The sequence below is a fragment of the Rissa tridactyla genome, chromosome 3 (genome assembly GCF_028500815.1).
Source record: "Rissa tridactyla isolate bRisTri1 chromosome 3, bRisTri1.patW.cur.20221130, whole genome shotgun sequence".
NCBI classification, from domain to species: Eukaryota; Metazoa; Chordata; class Aves; order Charadriiformes; family Laridae; genus Rissa; species Rissa tridactyla.
In genome coordinates, this window is record NC_071468.1 from 9,885,184 (window position 1) to 9,899,058 (window position 13,875).

Below are 13,875 nucleotides of genomic sequence, written 5' to 3' on the forward strand. Positions count from 1 at the left end.
TATGTAGCACTGTACACATCACCTCCTGAACTGGCTGGATGTTATGGGGGATGCTAAAAATGTGACACACACAGTCATCCTTTTAAAAACAAAAGCAAACTCTTTGTGATGCTTCCAGGGCACAAATTGCACACTCAGTCATTGCTTTTTCGCCACTAAGGGTGGCTGCTTTTCAGGCCATGAGCAGTGCTATATTGTCTTTTACTTTGTTTAAAAAGCTATGTTTATTTCGTCCACACTTGGAAGCTTGGGAAGAAAACAAATACCTGTTTTGAAATTGTTTAGAAGAAAACTCATGTTCCGACTTCGTAAAAGGAGTAAAGGAGTGACACCAGTCATTTAAGTAACCAGCTATCCGCAGCAGTAGTGGACCCAGAGTTGGATACTATTGCACCACTGCATAATGTGCAGCGCGTGCAACTACTGCATGCCTCTTTGCAGGCCTGTGAGCTGTTTTTATTGATGTATAAATACTTGGGCGATAGAGTACAGGGACTGCCATATACACATGGTGGGGGTGTGTGTGTGTAATATGTGCATGTTTGTACTTTGACTGTGACCAGTTGGAACTAGCGTGGTGTTTGTGACCACGCTGAAAAGTTCTTCCCTTGCTGTCCTTCGCAGGAGGCTATTACTTGACAAGCGCTTATGGAGCACTTTCACTGATCAAGAACTTCCAAGAAGAACAAGCTGCCCGACTGCTAAGTTCAGAAGCCAGAGATACTCTCCGGCAATGGCACAAGAGGAGGACAACTAACAGGACGATACCTTCAGTTGATGATTTTCAGGTAGAGCTTAGGGCTGCAGAAAAAAAGTAGGGGATGATTGTTTTGTCGGAAATCCCCATTTGAGAGGTGTCGTTCATAATGATTCCCTTAGGGACACCAGGTAAGTGGAGTGAAGCAGTGCTGAGAATATGTCTGCCAAATTTGCCGTGGTTTTGAAGTCTTTGCACTTTATAATAGAGTTTGATTATGATGGTCTAAAGACAACACTGAATAATGGAGCTTTCCCACCCTCCCTTCTATTTTAGCCATGCAGAGCGAGAACAAACCGAATCATACTTTAGATTCAGCTTCTTTGTATGCTTTACTGTTAAAAAGAACAAATCCAGATTTCCAGTGGTATAAATCAGCACAATCAGCCACCCAGTAGCTAATGGTGACATACAGCAGATAACAGAGACGAGAGGTGGGAGAAAAGCTTGCCTACAGCTTTAAAGTTTAAGCAAGGAGTAGAGTTCTATACTATGGATGTCTTCATGTTTGTTTGTGTTTTTTTCCCTCCTCTCCATTTCTTACTGCTCTTTCAGAGTAGGGCGGTCACTGCAACAGAAGAATAACAAAACAGTCGGGATTACTTCGTCCTCTAAAATCAGGCCTGCATGTCTTTCATTTAGTATGCTGTTGATTGTCTGTTCAGATGCATCAGTTTGTGGACTGAAGCAAGGAGGATGTTGGAATCGAGAAGAAAGGATTTACTCCTTTGTGTTCAGTTGTTTACAGTTCATACCACAGCGCAAAGGTGCCAGAGAGGCTAATGACAACCATCAATTAGATGTGATGTAGTTAAGAGCATGAGAAATGAAGGTGTGGGGACATCAGGAGTTAATGAAACCTTTCAGTTGAGGCTCCTTCTGCTTTATCAGTGTCCACACAAACGACTACAGCACAACACTGAACAGGAAGGAGTTGGGAAAAGAAGCAGTCTTCCACAATTAGCCTCTCTTAAGAAGAGGAGAACTGATTAACAGAAAATTCCAAACTATGGCCAGAGCACAAAGCTAGTCCATCTTACCGGGATCCATTTTATATTCTGCTTACCGGCAGTTAGGTGTCAGATTCAAGTAGCTTGAGGCTTTGTTCTTTCTAGCAAAACACGACACTTTTCATAGGAAAATTCATCACCTTGTATTTCTGCTGGATGACTACGTGACAGAAGATTCTTTCAGCACGATCTTGTATTCCATTTCACCTTCTCTTCCTCAGCAAATGAACTTCAGCCAAGCTGACTGTACAGCTGGCTGCCATGCTGGTGTGCGGGAAGATGCAGGGTGGGAGGGGAAGAGCTGGCACCGAGTGTGTTCAGTGCTTCTCCTTCTGTTGCCTCTTTCAAAAGTGAGCCTCGAATCAGTAAGATCACACCTCTTCCAGACTGTGCTTGGCACAAAGTCAAGCATTTTGCTGCCTGCTCGGAATGCCAGTTTTCCATCTCCTTTCTCCACGTCCTGCGCTCCTGAAACGAAGCACCTTCCCCACAACCAATGTGTAACACAACTTCAGCTCAACTCGTCTTTCCCACATTGAACCAGGATGCGATCACCATGTTTCTGTGATGCGGTCACACAGCCTTAGCAGCTTTTGGGCCCTGGAAGGCCTTCATCCTCCCTCCCCCATAAGGATGGAAAAGCAAAAAATCCCGTATTTTGATTATGATTAAATACAACTTTCTAATACTGCCTAAATAATTTTGATACTTAGCGTATGAGTTAAGGCATTGGTACAAACTTCAGCCTCTCCTTAGAATCATAGAATCATAGAATTGCTGAGGTTGGAAGGGACCTTTAAGATCATCGAGTCCAACCTTTAACCTACCCTGACAAAAGCCACTTCTAAACCATGTCCCTAAGTGCCCCATCTACCCTTTTTTTAAACACCTCCAGGGATGATGAATCCACCACCTCCCTGGGCAGCCTATTCCAATGTTTAATAACCCTTTCAGTGAAAAAATGTTTCCTAATATCCAATCTAAACCTCCCCTGACATAACTCGAACCCGTTTCCTCTCGTCCTATCACTTGTCACCAGGGAGCAGTGATGCTCCTTGAAGCAGTGACTCCTTGAAGCAGTCCTGTCTGCCTAAAAGCACATCCATTTAAAAACAGGTCTTCTCTGTGTTAACTAAATTAGAAATTAAAACTGTAGTGTGTTTTGCGTTATGTAGGGCTGACTCTTTTTTTTTTTTTTAATAACTTCTTCATGCTGGATAACAAAAATGGATTAGTTCTATTCAGTCAGGTTCAGTCCCGGTGGTTTAAATGCTGTTGCAAAGCGTCAGTGTTTCAGTCTGCAAGCTATCAAAAAGTACTTTACTAAAGACAAGAGCGCTCTTTGGAACTTAAGTCATATGAACATTTTTCTCAGTCTTAGGTTTTAACAGTTTGTTTTCATGAAATGTAAATTTGTACCATTGCGATTTTGCATGCTTAATTTATTCAGCATACAAACATAGATACCAGCTCAGTCAATAAACAGGTCTTTCTTACTGTAATTTATTCCACCTCCTTTAATTTTACTGCTTTTTAGTCTTTAATTGCAGTTAATTTCTTTTTTTTTTTTTAAAAAAAGCAGGCTGCTTTGTTCATGTGTGCAAAAGTGTTTTGTGTTTGGGTTTTTTTTTCCCCACCCAGTTGTTGCTTTTTATTTTACTTTTTAAATGCTTTTTGAAAGGTAGAACTGCATTTCCTTGTAGGGTGTATCTAGAATCTCTGCATGTTATCAGTGAACATGTGTTAATTTCAAAGCGGAAAAAAAACCTAGCTTTTGCCTCAAGATCACATGTATGTCGCAGAGTAAATTTTCTTTCTGCATCCCTCTAAGCCTTATTTTAAAAAAAAAAAAAAAAAAAAAAAAAAAAAAAAAAAGAAAATGCTGTCACATGAAACTTGGTTAGATTAGACTCAGACACCAAACTGCCACGGGTTAATGCGAGAAAAATGTCCTGTCTGAGGATGGGTTACCTTTTGCATGCTGCAGCATGAGAGTGCAAACAGTTTATCATGCAGTAACTTGTGGATCAACACCCTCGTGTGCCGCTGGCAGAAGCTCTCTTTTTTTTTTTTTTCTTTCTTTTTTTGCCTTCTGACGGACATACTGTGTTGAAGCTTCTGTTCCACACTATTGACCCAGCAGTGGCAGCAGCATCTCTCGGGTGTGCTGCCTCAGACGCTTGTTTTGCTTCACAGCATTTTGTTTCCAAGTAAGGCCCAACATCGAGTCCCATTAAAAACCACTGGTGTTTTCCATGTGGCTTTAAGGCTGTATCGGTTCATTCTTAATTGCAGGGTTAGAATGTAAGCCAAGGAAAGGAGGATGTTGGCTTATGAATTTCTGCTGTGCCCCCCACTGTCTTGCCACAGTTTTAACACCAACATTGCATTTCACAAGGTGGCCGTAATGTACAGGAATCGCCGGGGTGTGTTTCACAACTAGAACATGGAGAGGCTTGCTCTTTGCTGCTGACTCTTCAGTTTTCAGAGGATGATTTTTGCTTTTTTGAGTTTCTGATGTCTGTTTTCTCATTCTACAGAACTACCTTCGTGTTGCATTCCAGGAAGTTAACAGTGGATGTACAGGAAAGACCTTACTAGTAAGACCGTATATCACTACCGAAGATGTGTGTCAGCTTTGTGCTGAAAAGTTTAAAGTGGACAATCCAGAAGAATATAGCCTGTTTCTTTTTGTTGATGACACCTGGCAGCAACTGACAGAGGATACCTACCCCCAGAAAATTAAGGCAGAGTTGCACAGCCGACCGCAACCCCAGGTCTTCCACTTTGTCTACAAGCGCATTAACAGTGATCCATATGGTGCCATTTTTCAAAACAACGATGACTCAGCTTCTTAAAACCAGCAACTCATCGTTTAATTTCTGTTCCTTGTTAACTGGTGAAAACATCTTTGTTGGCTGCCTTCCTTAGGAGCTCAAACAGGTCTTATGCCACAAATGCCTTGTAAAACACGCGCAGACACTTCTAGCATTGCTTACAAAATCCCATGTAAACCGTGCACATGGCCAGTTATGCGCAATGTTCCACCAGCGTGTTTGAGTAAACAGCCCATGAGGCTGAATCCCTTGTACCACAGACTCTTTTGAAGCATATTATACTGTGGCCCTCTGCAGGTCTTTTGCTGTAGTGTGCAAAAATATATTTTCTTACACTCATCTTTTAGCCAAATGTAATTTTGATTTAAATATATGTACACTAGACAAGTATTTCAGTAAACTGGCTGGTATGAGCTCAGTTTCACCAGCATGAGTTTGACAAGACTGTCCGATGCAGGGCATCAGTTAACTCGTAATTACCTGGATGATTGCATCCTTTCCTAATGTTTTTGATTACAGAAAATTGCCATGTTTTTATATATATATATATATATATATCATAGAAATTTTATAGCAGTTGCAGGTAAACTGTCAGGGTTGGTTTTTGAAATATTTTTTTAACTATAAAGTATTCTATAATTATGCATGTGATTTTAACATTTAATATACAAGAATAAATCTCTTGCTGGTTTTAGAGTATTGCATTAAAAGTCTCTGTGGTTTCTCTTTTACCGTTACAGGAGAGTTCTTATGAAACTTCTGTTATCTATAAGAAGATTGTAACATTGGCACTGGCCAATGTTTCAGTGCCTTTATCTGAACTTGATGTACTGTTATCTGGATTATTGTTTATATGCATTCTTTTAAACAGAACTAGGGGGTTGTAAGAGGAAATTGAAAGAAAAGGATGTAGAGAAGGGGCAGAGAAAGAATGTAGAGAACCTAATTTAGGATTAAAATGCGTTAGTCTGCTGGTTCAGGCTTCTTGCAGAAAATAAGCGAAGGAGGTTGGTAAGGAACTTTTTATGTAAGCAGCGTTGTAGATTTGCAGAGGGATTTGACAGCACCTATCCCAGATAATATTTGTGTTAGCAAAGGATTAAATATATATCGGTAAGGTGAAGGAGAACACTAATTATTTTGTATAGTCTGTCACCAACATCAAAATCTATCTTGGACTGAAGAATGTGGTGTAGCATTTCGTGGTTCTAAGTTACTCGGTAGGTGAGTGTGAAAGTCAGTCCTGTGTGTGCAAAGATAAAATGGTATTAAACGTGTCTGTTCTATAGATTTGTCCAAGATAGCTGATGCTGTGGGTGACGCTCTGGACCCTACTTAAGTCAATTAGGGCTACTCTCTTTAGAGAGGGACTTGGCGTTCTCCCCGAGTCCAGTGTGAGCGGTGTAACACAAGGCAGGTGATTACAAAAATGTCGCGAGCAGCATGTGTATTGTACATACGGAGATCTGTAGCATTTTTGTCAGTTTGCCGTGTATCTGAAACCCCTGGCACGTGTTTGTATTTCATTCTGTAAATGGTGAGTTTTGCACATAATAATACATTGTAATACTGAACTGTAATTTGGGTTGTTGTGTGCTGTGGTTTTTGGGGCGGTGTTTTTCTCTTTTGAGATGTTTCACACTTGAATGTTGTGCGAATCAGTGGACGCTGCTGCTGCTGCTTTTCGTAGTGCTCAGCCCACTTTAAACTCTTTGCAAAGGAAGGATGTAATAACATTATCTAGTTTGTGCGTTTGACCTGAACGGTCAGTAGAAACATCAGGCAAGTACCTTGACTGCTGACCTGTTTCTTGCAAAGTTAAGACTGACATTGAGTGCTAAAGAAAATTCCACTATTTTCACATGCTGGCAGCTCTGCTAGGGCAGGGAGGCACTTGGGACAGAAAGGCAAAGTATTAAGAAACTCAGAGTGCAAAAAGGGAAACACGTGCCCAGACCACCTCAAGATGATTCCGCTGTCTATTCTTGTGCAATTGTTTCTTTTGAAAATTGGAACATTTTACTCACTGTGCTGTGCAAAACACTTCTCACTTCTCATAATGCCAGGAAACAGATGATACAAAAACTTTGGAATGAATCTGGACTTGTGAAAATAAGCTATTCTGTCTTCTCCAGTGGTGAGGTGTTTGATGTTATGAAATTCTGAAAAGCAAGAAAAAGCTTATCATTGAGGTGGTCTTGGTTTATTTATTACTCCCTCTTTTTGAAATAGCGAAGTAACTGGAAATGCTAAAGGAAGTAAAGCCTGGAGGTAATAAATCCCTAAATCTTAGTACTAAAAGACCACCTGCAGCAGCTTAAGCCAAGTCTGACTTCTTGCTGTCGTTTCCCCATGTTGTTTTTCTCATTTTTCATCTCAAAGGCTGCCATCTTTCCATTGCAGTCCCAGCCTTCCCCCCGGGTCTTATTGTGGGTGGCTCGTTCTTCCTCTGCTGGAGTTGCAGCATCCCCAACCCAGTGAGGAGTCGTGACTGGGATCGGGTGGAGGCTGTTTCTGCAATTACAGAAAACTAAGAGAACACAAACCCTGGTGTGCGTAAATTGGCAGATACATTAGCTTGAATTTAAAAAAAAAAAAAAAAAAAAAAAAAAAGATAAAAAAGCAAGCTCTTGCCAGGATTGCGGAGGTGCTGTAGGTGGGGGGTAAGGGAGAGTGCCCTGAAGCCGAGACAAGGCTCTGTTTTTCGTAAAACGCTGTTTTACGAAAGGGCTTTCGTGAGGCCGCCCCTTTCCGAGGGGAAGATCGGGCCAAGGGCCCGCAGGTGTCCCCGGCGGCTGCACGACCTCTCCCAGCCCGCCGAGGGCGCTGCCGGCCCGGCTCCGCCGGGAAACCGGAAGGTGGTAACTCCGCTTCCGCTTCGCCGCGGCGGAAGTGGCCCTTGGCGGCGGGAGCGCTTCCGGGGCGGCGTGTCCGGCGCCGGGACGAGCATCGGCGGCAGCGGCATCATGACGACGCTCCGCGCCTTCACCTGCGACGACCTTTTCCGCTTCAACAACATGTGAGCGCCGCTGCCCTTGTCTCCCCTCCCCTCCGCGCCGCCCTCGGCCCGGGGGCGGACACAAAGCGGCTCCCCCCTTCCCTCAGCCGCCGCCGCCCCCCTCCCCCGGCCGGGCCCGCGCTGAGCCTTCCTCTCCCCCCGCAGCAACCTGGACCCGCTGACGGAGACCGTATCCTTCCTGCCAGGGAGGGAGGGAGGGAGGGAAGAGGCGCGGGGCCTGCAGGGGGCGGCCCTGCGGAGACGGCTTGGTCCTTAACCCGGCGCCCCAGTACGGGATCCCCTTTTACCTGCAGTACCTGGCCCACTGGCCCGAGTACTTCATCGTGGCCGAGGCGCCCGGCGGGGAGCTGATGGGTTACAGTGAGTGTACCGGCTCACCGGCCCGCTGTGGGCGCGGCTGGGGCACTGTGACGCAGGAGCTTTTCTTCCTCTTCCCATTGAAGAGGGGAGATTTCGATTAGATATCAGGAAGAAATGTTGCACTCTGAGGGTGGTGGGGCGCTGGAAGAGGTTGCCCAGGGAAGCTGTGGCGGCCCCATCCCTGGAAGTGTTCAAGGCCAGGCTGGATGGGGCTTTGGGCAGCCTGGTCTAGTGGGAGGTGTTCCTGCCCAGGGCAGAGGGGTTGGAACTGGATGATCTCTAAGGTCCCTTCCAACGCAGACCATTCTGTGAATCTCTGACTTTTCCAGACACCCAGCAGGGCAAAGGAGCACTACAATACCATCTTCCCATTTCATAAATGTCTAAGGGTATTAGGTAGGACACGCAGCAGTAGTTTTGGGTTTGATGTGCCTCACGTGGTAGGGAGTCTTGAGTGTCCGCCCAGGTTTTACACAGGTGAAGGTATGCGTGTGAGTGTTTCTGTAATGCTGGAATTAAATCCTTGCACTCAGCTCTGATCTCACGCGCTGACAGTCATTAGTAAGTAAAAAGGCTGGGCTTGCGTTTTGCATTGTCCTGTAAGGGAAACCTCGGGGTCTGGATGTCATTTCCTTCTTGGCTGTAGAATATTTGTGTTTCTCAGAAATCATTTGAAATAGAGCTGTTTGTTGGTTTGTTTATTCCTTTCAGGGTTTTTTCCCCTCTTTTTGTTGGGGGGGTGGGGGCAGAATAATGGTCTTTGTAGGGACCTGGGAAATAAAGTGTTTAACATTGTAAATCTTAAAGCGTTTGCTGTACAGAAGGTCTCTCCGTACCCACCGCATCAGTTGCTTATTAGCAGTGACTGATGTTTATAAAAGTACCATGTGGCAGTGTGTATGCTCATTAGTGAACTAACACTGTTTTGGCACTGTATAGAGAGGAGAGGAACTACAAAGAAGCCCCCCAAAAACAACATCCCCCCCCTTTTTTTTTTCTTAAACATACCGTGTTTGTAGGGTCTTAGCTTTCTATTGTCTGATTGACAAAGGCTCTATTCCCCCGCAAGTCACCAAAAGTCTCCAACAGTTGCTAGGATAGTGAGTTGGTTTTGGGCTTCTAGCCCTCCGTTCCTCCATTATTTTAGTCAGATCCTGAATTCCACTCTGTTAAAGACTCATGAGAGTTGCTTAAAATTTGCATTTGGAAGTCATGCCTCAAAGAATGAATTTGCAAAAAATACTGGGTTTTTTACTGTCATACTTGAGCGAAATGACATTTTTAGTGATGGCTGAATCGCAGAGTGATAACGTAGACACCCCTGTTTGAGCCTTTACCACAATCATTGCAATGTTTGTTTATACACTGCTTGATTCTTTTGTAAAGGTGTATAGCTGTGGGTGGTGCGTTATTCCAGAGGTGCTACTGCGCTGATGCTCTGTATGTTCACAGTAATGGGTAAAGCGGAAGGCTCCGTGGCTAGGGAAGAGTGGCATGGACACGTTACTGCGCTCTCTGTTGCACCAGAATTTCGACGGCTGGGTTTGGCTGCTAAACTGATGGAACTACTGGAAGAAATTTCAGAAAAGTAAGTATTATGCTTGTCTTTTAAATTTATCTTTTAAAGTAATCTGTGTACAGACACCCCTCCGTGGTTTAGATATTTGATTTGCATGAAACAGACCCAAAATTTTTACTTTGTGTTCTGATTTGCTGAAATTCCCTGTAGCTAGAGAACAAGAATTATGAATGTTCCTTGGCGGTTTAAAATCTCGGGGTTTCTCTGAAAGCTAACTTGACAGAATGAGTAGGAAGTAGCCTGAATTCTAGTAGAGGTACTGTATGAAAGGTCCTTTTCTTGAGAGGAAAAGAACTTCGTGAAACATCAGCACTGTTTCCTGTAGGCTCTCCAACATACTTGTTCAGTAATCGTGGGCTTTGTGCGATTCCCTCAGGCACAATCTTGAACAAATTTTGTACAGCAGACTGTATCTTAGCTTACTTTCCATCTCGTGCTTGGTTACTTGTACCTGCAGAAAATTTAATTTGGCATCAAGTGAACGCGCAGGGAAATGTCGCCAACTCATGCTGGTAGGGTAACCCCATTGTAGCTGATAAAATCGGAAAATAGTAGGATGTTTTGAAAAATTTGCCTTGTGAGGAGAAGGGCTGTCTCCTATTAGGCAACTAAATTTTGTGACTTATTCCTCTCTCTCCACCATGCACTCTGAAGGAGGCAGTCCCTAAGCCAATGCAATCTAAAAAATTGATTTTTTTTTTTTTAATCATTTCTTATGCGTTTGAGGCTTGTGTGGGTGTTTAACTTGTCCTGTTCTTTCTGTTCATAATTCTGGACCCACTGGTTGATGTAGAAGAATGGTCATGTGACCAAAATAAAATGGAATTTGTGCCTATAGTGGATTTGTCCCTTGGCAAAGGAGTGCGTCTGTTATTACAGCGTGAAAGATGTTTGGCTAGCACACCACGTCATCAGGTCTGCCCTTGGTCTGCTTAGGAGTTATGGGTTATTATTTGGAAATACATTCATCTACTATTCCTTACTGTGGTTTTTTGTTTGTTATTTTTTCAAAGAAAGGGTGGATTTTTCGTTGATCTCTTTGTGAGAGTATCAAACCAGGTTGCGGTAAATATGTATAAGCAACTAGGCTACAGCGTGTACCGGACAGTATTAGAGTACTACTCTGCTAGCAGTGGAGAGCCAGATGAAGATGCTTATGGTAAGTACTTGTTCTGCCTCAAGTTCAATGTTGTGGGTTCCTGGGCTTGTTTGTATGAAGGTGTTTTTGGTTTGTTTGGTTTTTTTTACATGAAGCAAGTTCAGATAGTTGTTGATGAATGGGATTTTGTATACTCCTTTAGATAGCTTTTCCTACCAAAGATTACATCACTTACAAAACTTAATCTTGCAATTTACACATCTTGCAGCATCTGTGTCAAAATATACTACAAAACAAGAATAAATTATTAAGTACAAAGACATTTATCCTGTAGGTAAGGTGAAAATTAAAATGCAGTTTCTTATCTAATTTGGTGACCAGCAATAGGATACGAGGGAATGGAATGAAGCCGCATCAGGGGAAGCTCAGATTGGACGCTAGGAAAAGGTTCTTCACTGAGAGGGTGCTTGGTCACTGGAACGGGCTGCCCAGGGAAATGGTCACGGCACCAAACCTGTCAGAGTTCAAGGAGCGTCCGGAGGGTGCTCAGTCATATGGTTTAGTTTTAGGTAGTCCGGCGAGGAACAGGGAGTTGCACTCGATGATCCGTCTGGGTCCCTTCCAACTTGAGCTATTCAATGATTCTATGAAATCTTGATTAAAAATTATCATATTGTAATAGAGAATTCACTTAAAATGGCTTTGTGCAATCATTGTCTTTTGCCACAGATATGAGAAAAGCCCTTTCCAGAGATACAGAGAAGAAATCAATTATACCTCTGCCTCATCCTGTGAGACCAGAAGACATTGAGTAATTGTAAGCTGTGATTCTCAGGCAACTTACTAGGAGTGTCAGGTTCCTTCTTCCCCTAGACCCCAAGAACTTACGGATGAGAAACCTTAGGCTCAATGTTTTTCACCGTGAAATACCAAAAATCAATATTGAGAAGCTTACTAATGCCGCTTCTATTGGTAATGGCTGCATACTCCTGCACTTACCCTGTTATTTTTCCTTCCAAGTATTGAAAATTCAGAGACTATTACAACGAATTACCTCCTGTATGGTGTTTACTTCGTTTTCGTTCAGATCAAAAATATCTGAAGTCAGTAATAGTAAAAACTCTTTGAATGCATTTATTCATGACTGATGAAAATACCCAATAGTCAAGAAACGCAGCAGGGGAAGGCAAGGTATTAATACTTGCAGAGAAGATAAACCTGTTACACATAACGTAGAAATGTCTTTCGTGGCACAGGCACGGGACTGAACTTGGGTTCACTGTTGGTTTGAAAAAGCCAGACAACCAAAGCAGTCAAGGCTTTTTCCCCACTGCAGATCAGATCCAAGACCAATTCTGTGTTATAGGTCCCCATACATACCTTAACACGCTGTGTCCGCTCAAGTAGTCTGTGGTAAAGATTTCTTGTTTTCTCATAGTCCTCTTGCTCAATTTCAGGGTCAATGTAGGTTTTCCAAAGAACCTGCAAAAGAGAAGCCTCCCCTTATATTCACAGCATCTTCAAACAGCCCTGGATCTAACACTGAGATAATGCAATTTTTGTTGGTTTTTTTTTTTAATGGAGTATGGAATTTGCAGAAATTAAATTCAGAGATCAGAGTATTATTTGACCATACAAGCTAGGATTAAGACTAAGTAATATTGAATCTTGTGCGCATAATCTATTTAGCTTGCTCTTGTAAGCCTGTTTCTCCCTCCGTGTTTTATCGTGAGTTATATACTCCTGCACATCCTGCCAAGAAACAGACGCTAATTTAGACAAGACGCAGGCTAAGCCGCTGTGGTAAGCAGTTCTGTTCAAGCTGGTAGATTGTTTACATTTTAATTAGCCACACTGTATAATAAATAATGGTTTATGTTCCTATTTTTCTTTTGTCCTTCTATCCAGCTTTCTGTCCCTTTTTTCCTCTCACTTTCTGTCTGCTGTTGCTCTCGCGTTCTGTCTGCTCCCCATCCCTATCCCATACCCCATCCCGGTTTTGCGCTCTCTTGTTTTTTCTTTTTTTCTTTTCGAAAAGTTCCCTATACCTTTTCTTTTACTCCCCCATTCCTCTGTCTTGTGATGTGTCTCTACCATGCTGTCCTGCTCGCTCCCCCTCTTTTTCTCATTCAGTCCCGGTGTCTTGCTCCCTGACCATCTTTCCCCCTGTTGCTCTGTCCTTCTGTCTTTCTTCCTGCCCCCCGTCCCATTGTTTCTCACTGGATCCCTCTGTCCTGCTCCCCGCCCCTGTTCTTTTTAATCCCTCTCTGTCATGTTGCCCATCCCAAGTTTTTTTCATCTCCACCCTGCTCCCTGCCCTTGTTTTTCTTTCTGTCCCGCTCCCACTTCCTCTTTCTGCCTCTCTTCCTCTGTCCCTGCTGCTTCTTTCTCCGTCTCTGTCCTGCTCCCTTTTTTTTTCCCTCTCTTGCTGTGCCTCTGTCCTTTTCCTTGTCCCTGTCTTTTCTGTCTTTCTCTTGCTGTCCTGTTCGCTGCCTCATGCTTTCTTGCTGCACCCCAGCCGTCCAGCTGGATGACACTTTTCTCTTCTCTTCTCTTCTAGTGTTCTGCGCTCTGCTCCTCATTTTTGCTGGCCTCCTCCTCTGCCCAGCAGCCCATCACTCCTGGAGCCAGCTGACCCGCCGTCCATTCCCTGACAGACCGACAAGCGTGGCCTCAGGAACCCCTGCCGAGGTGTCGCAGGGGCAGGGGGAGCGTCGGGGTCCCCAAGCCCCAAGTGCGTGACTGAATAAAACACTCGCCATCTCCTTTGTCCTCACGGCTGCCTTTGCACTTCTTTGCAGGGGGTGAGAGGCTGTGAGGGAGCCCAGGTGTGGAGGTGACGCTCGGTGGGGCTCAGGCAATGGCCCCCCTGTTCCTGCTGGGCTCCAGCTGTGGGCCGGGGCTGGAGGAGCCCCAGCTGTGGGGCTGATGGAGATGGCCCTTCCCTGTCAAGGGGTGGCTGCCAGCAGAGGTGCTGCCTGGCCCCGGGTGGCCATGGAGGAACCGATGTGAGCCAAGGGCAGAATGAAGCGGTTGCCAAGCGAGGGGGGCGGTGGGGTCCGTGGCGGTGGCTTGGAGCAACGGGGGCTGCCCTGGGGAGCGCCATGTTGGTTCCCGGGGCATGCAGGCAGGTGTAGATTTTTTTGTCATGCCTGGGAGCAGCATGGCAGCACGATGCCTGGCCAGGGGTGAGGGCCAGGACCACCGGTGAGGT

At 44.4% G+C, this 13,875-nt stretch overlaps 2 protein-coding genes across 15 annotated transcripts in view; both read left to right on the forward strand.

Moving 5' to 3' along the window:
- Positions 1–6,184, forward strand: part of RIN2 (Ras and Rab interactor 2) — an 84,005-nt gene extending 77,821 nt beyond the window's left edge. For 9 of the 10 annotated variants that reach the window (XM_054196178.1, XM_054196179.1, XM_054196180.1 and 6 more), the window contains 2 exons: positions 625–788; positions 4,308–6,184. In XM_054196178.1, coding sequence (XP_054052153.1) covers positions 625–788; positions 4,308–4,625 — 482 coding nt within the window. In that variant the 3' untranslated portion in view covers positions 4,626–6,184. Of the gene's footprint in view, positions 1–624; positions 889–4,307 lie in introns of all 10 variants that reach the window. The other variant, XR_008465574.1, reaches the window with a different exon arrangement.
- Positions 6,185–7,480: 1,296 nt separating this feature from the next.
- Positions 7,481–13,437, forward strand: NAA20 (N-alpha-acetyltransferase 20, NatB catalytic subunit). Of its 5 annotated transcripts, XM_054196188.1 has the most exons (7): positions 7,483–7,623; positions 7,768–7,792; positions 7,893–7,983; positions 9,436–9,571; positions 10,576–10,721; positions 11,391–11,478; positions 13,222–13,437. In XM_054196188.1, the coding sequence occupies exons 1-6, from the start codon at positions 7,571–7,573 to the stop codon at positions 11,474–11,476; spliced, it is 537 nt and encodes a 178-aa protein (XP_054052163.1). In that variant the 5' UTR covers positions 7,483–7,570; the 3' UTR covers positions 11,477–11,478; positions 13,222–13,437. The 5 variants fall into 5 exon arrangements, with proteins under 5 accessions (XP_054052162.1, XP_054052163.1, XP_054052166.1 ...); XM_054196187.1 differs by lacking the exon at positions 11,391–11,478 and having other exon boundaries at positions 7,481–7,623; XM_054196189.1 differs by lacking the exon at positions 11,391–11,478 and having other exon boundaries at positions 7,496–7,792; positions 9,370–9,571.
- The last annotated feature ends 438 nt before the right edge of the window (positions 13,438–13,875 follow it).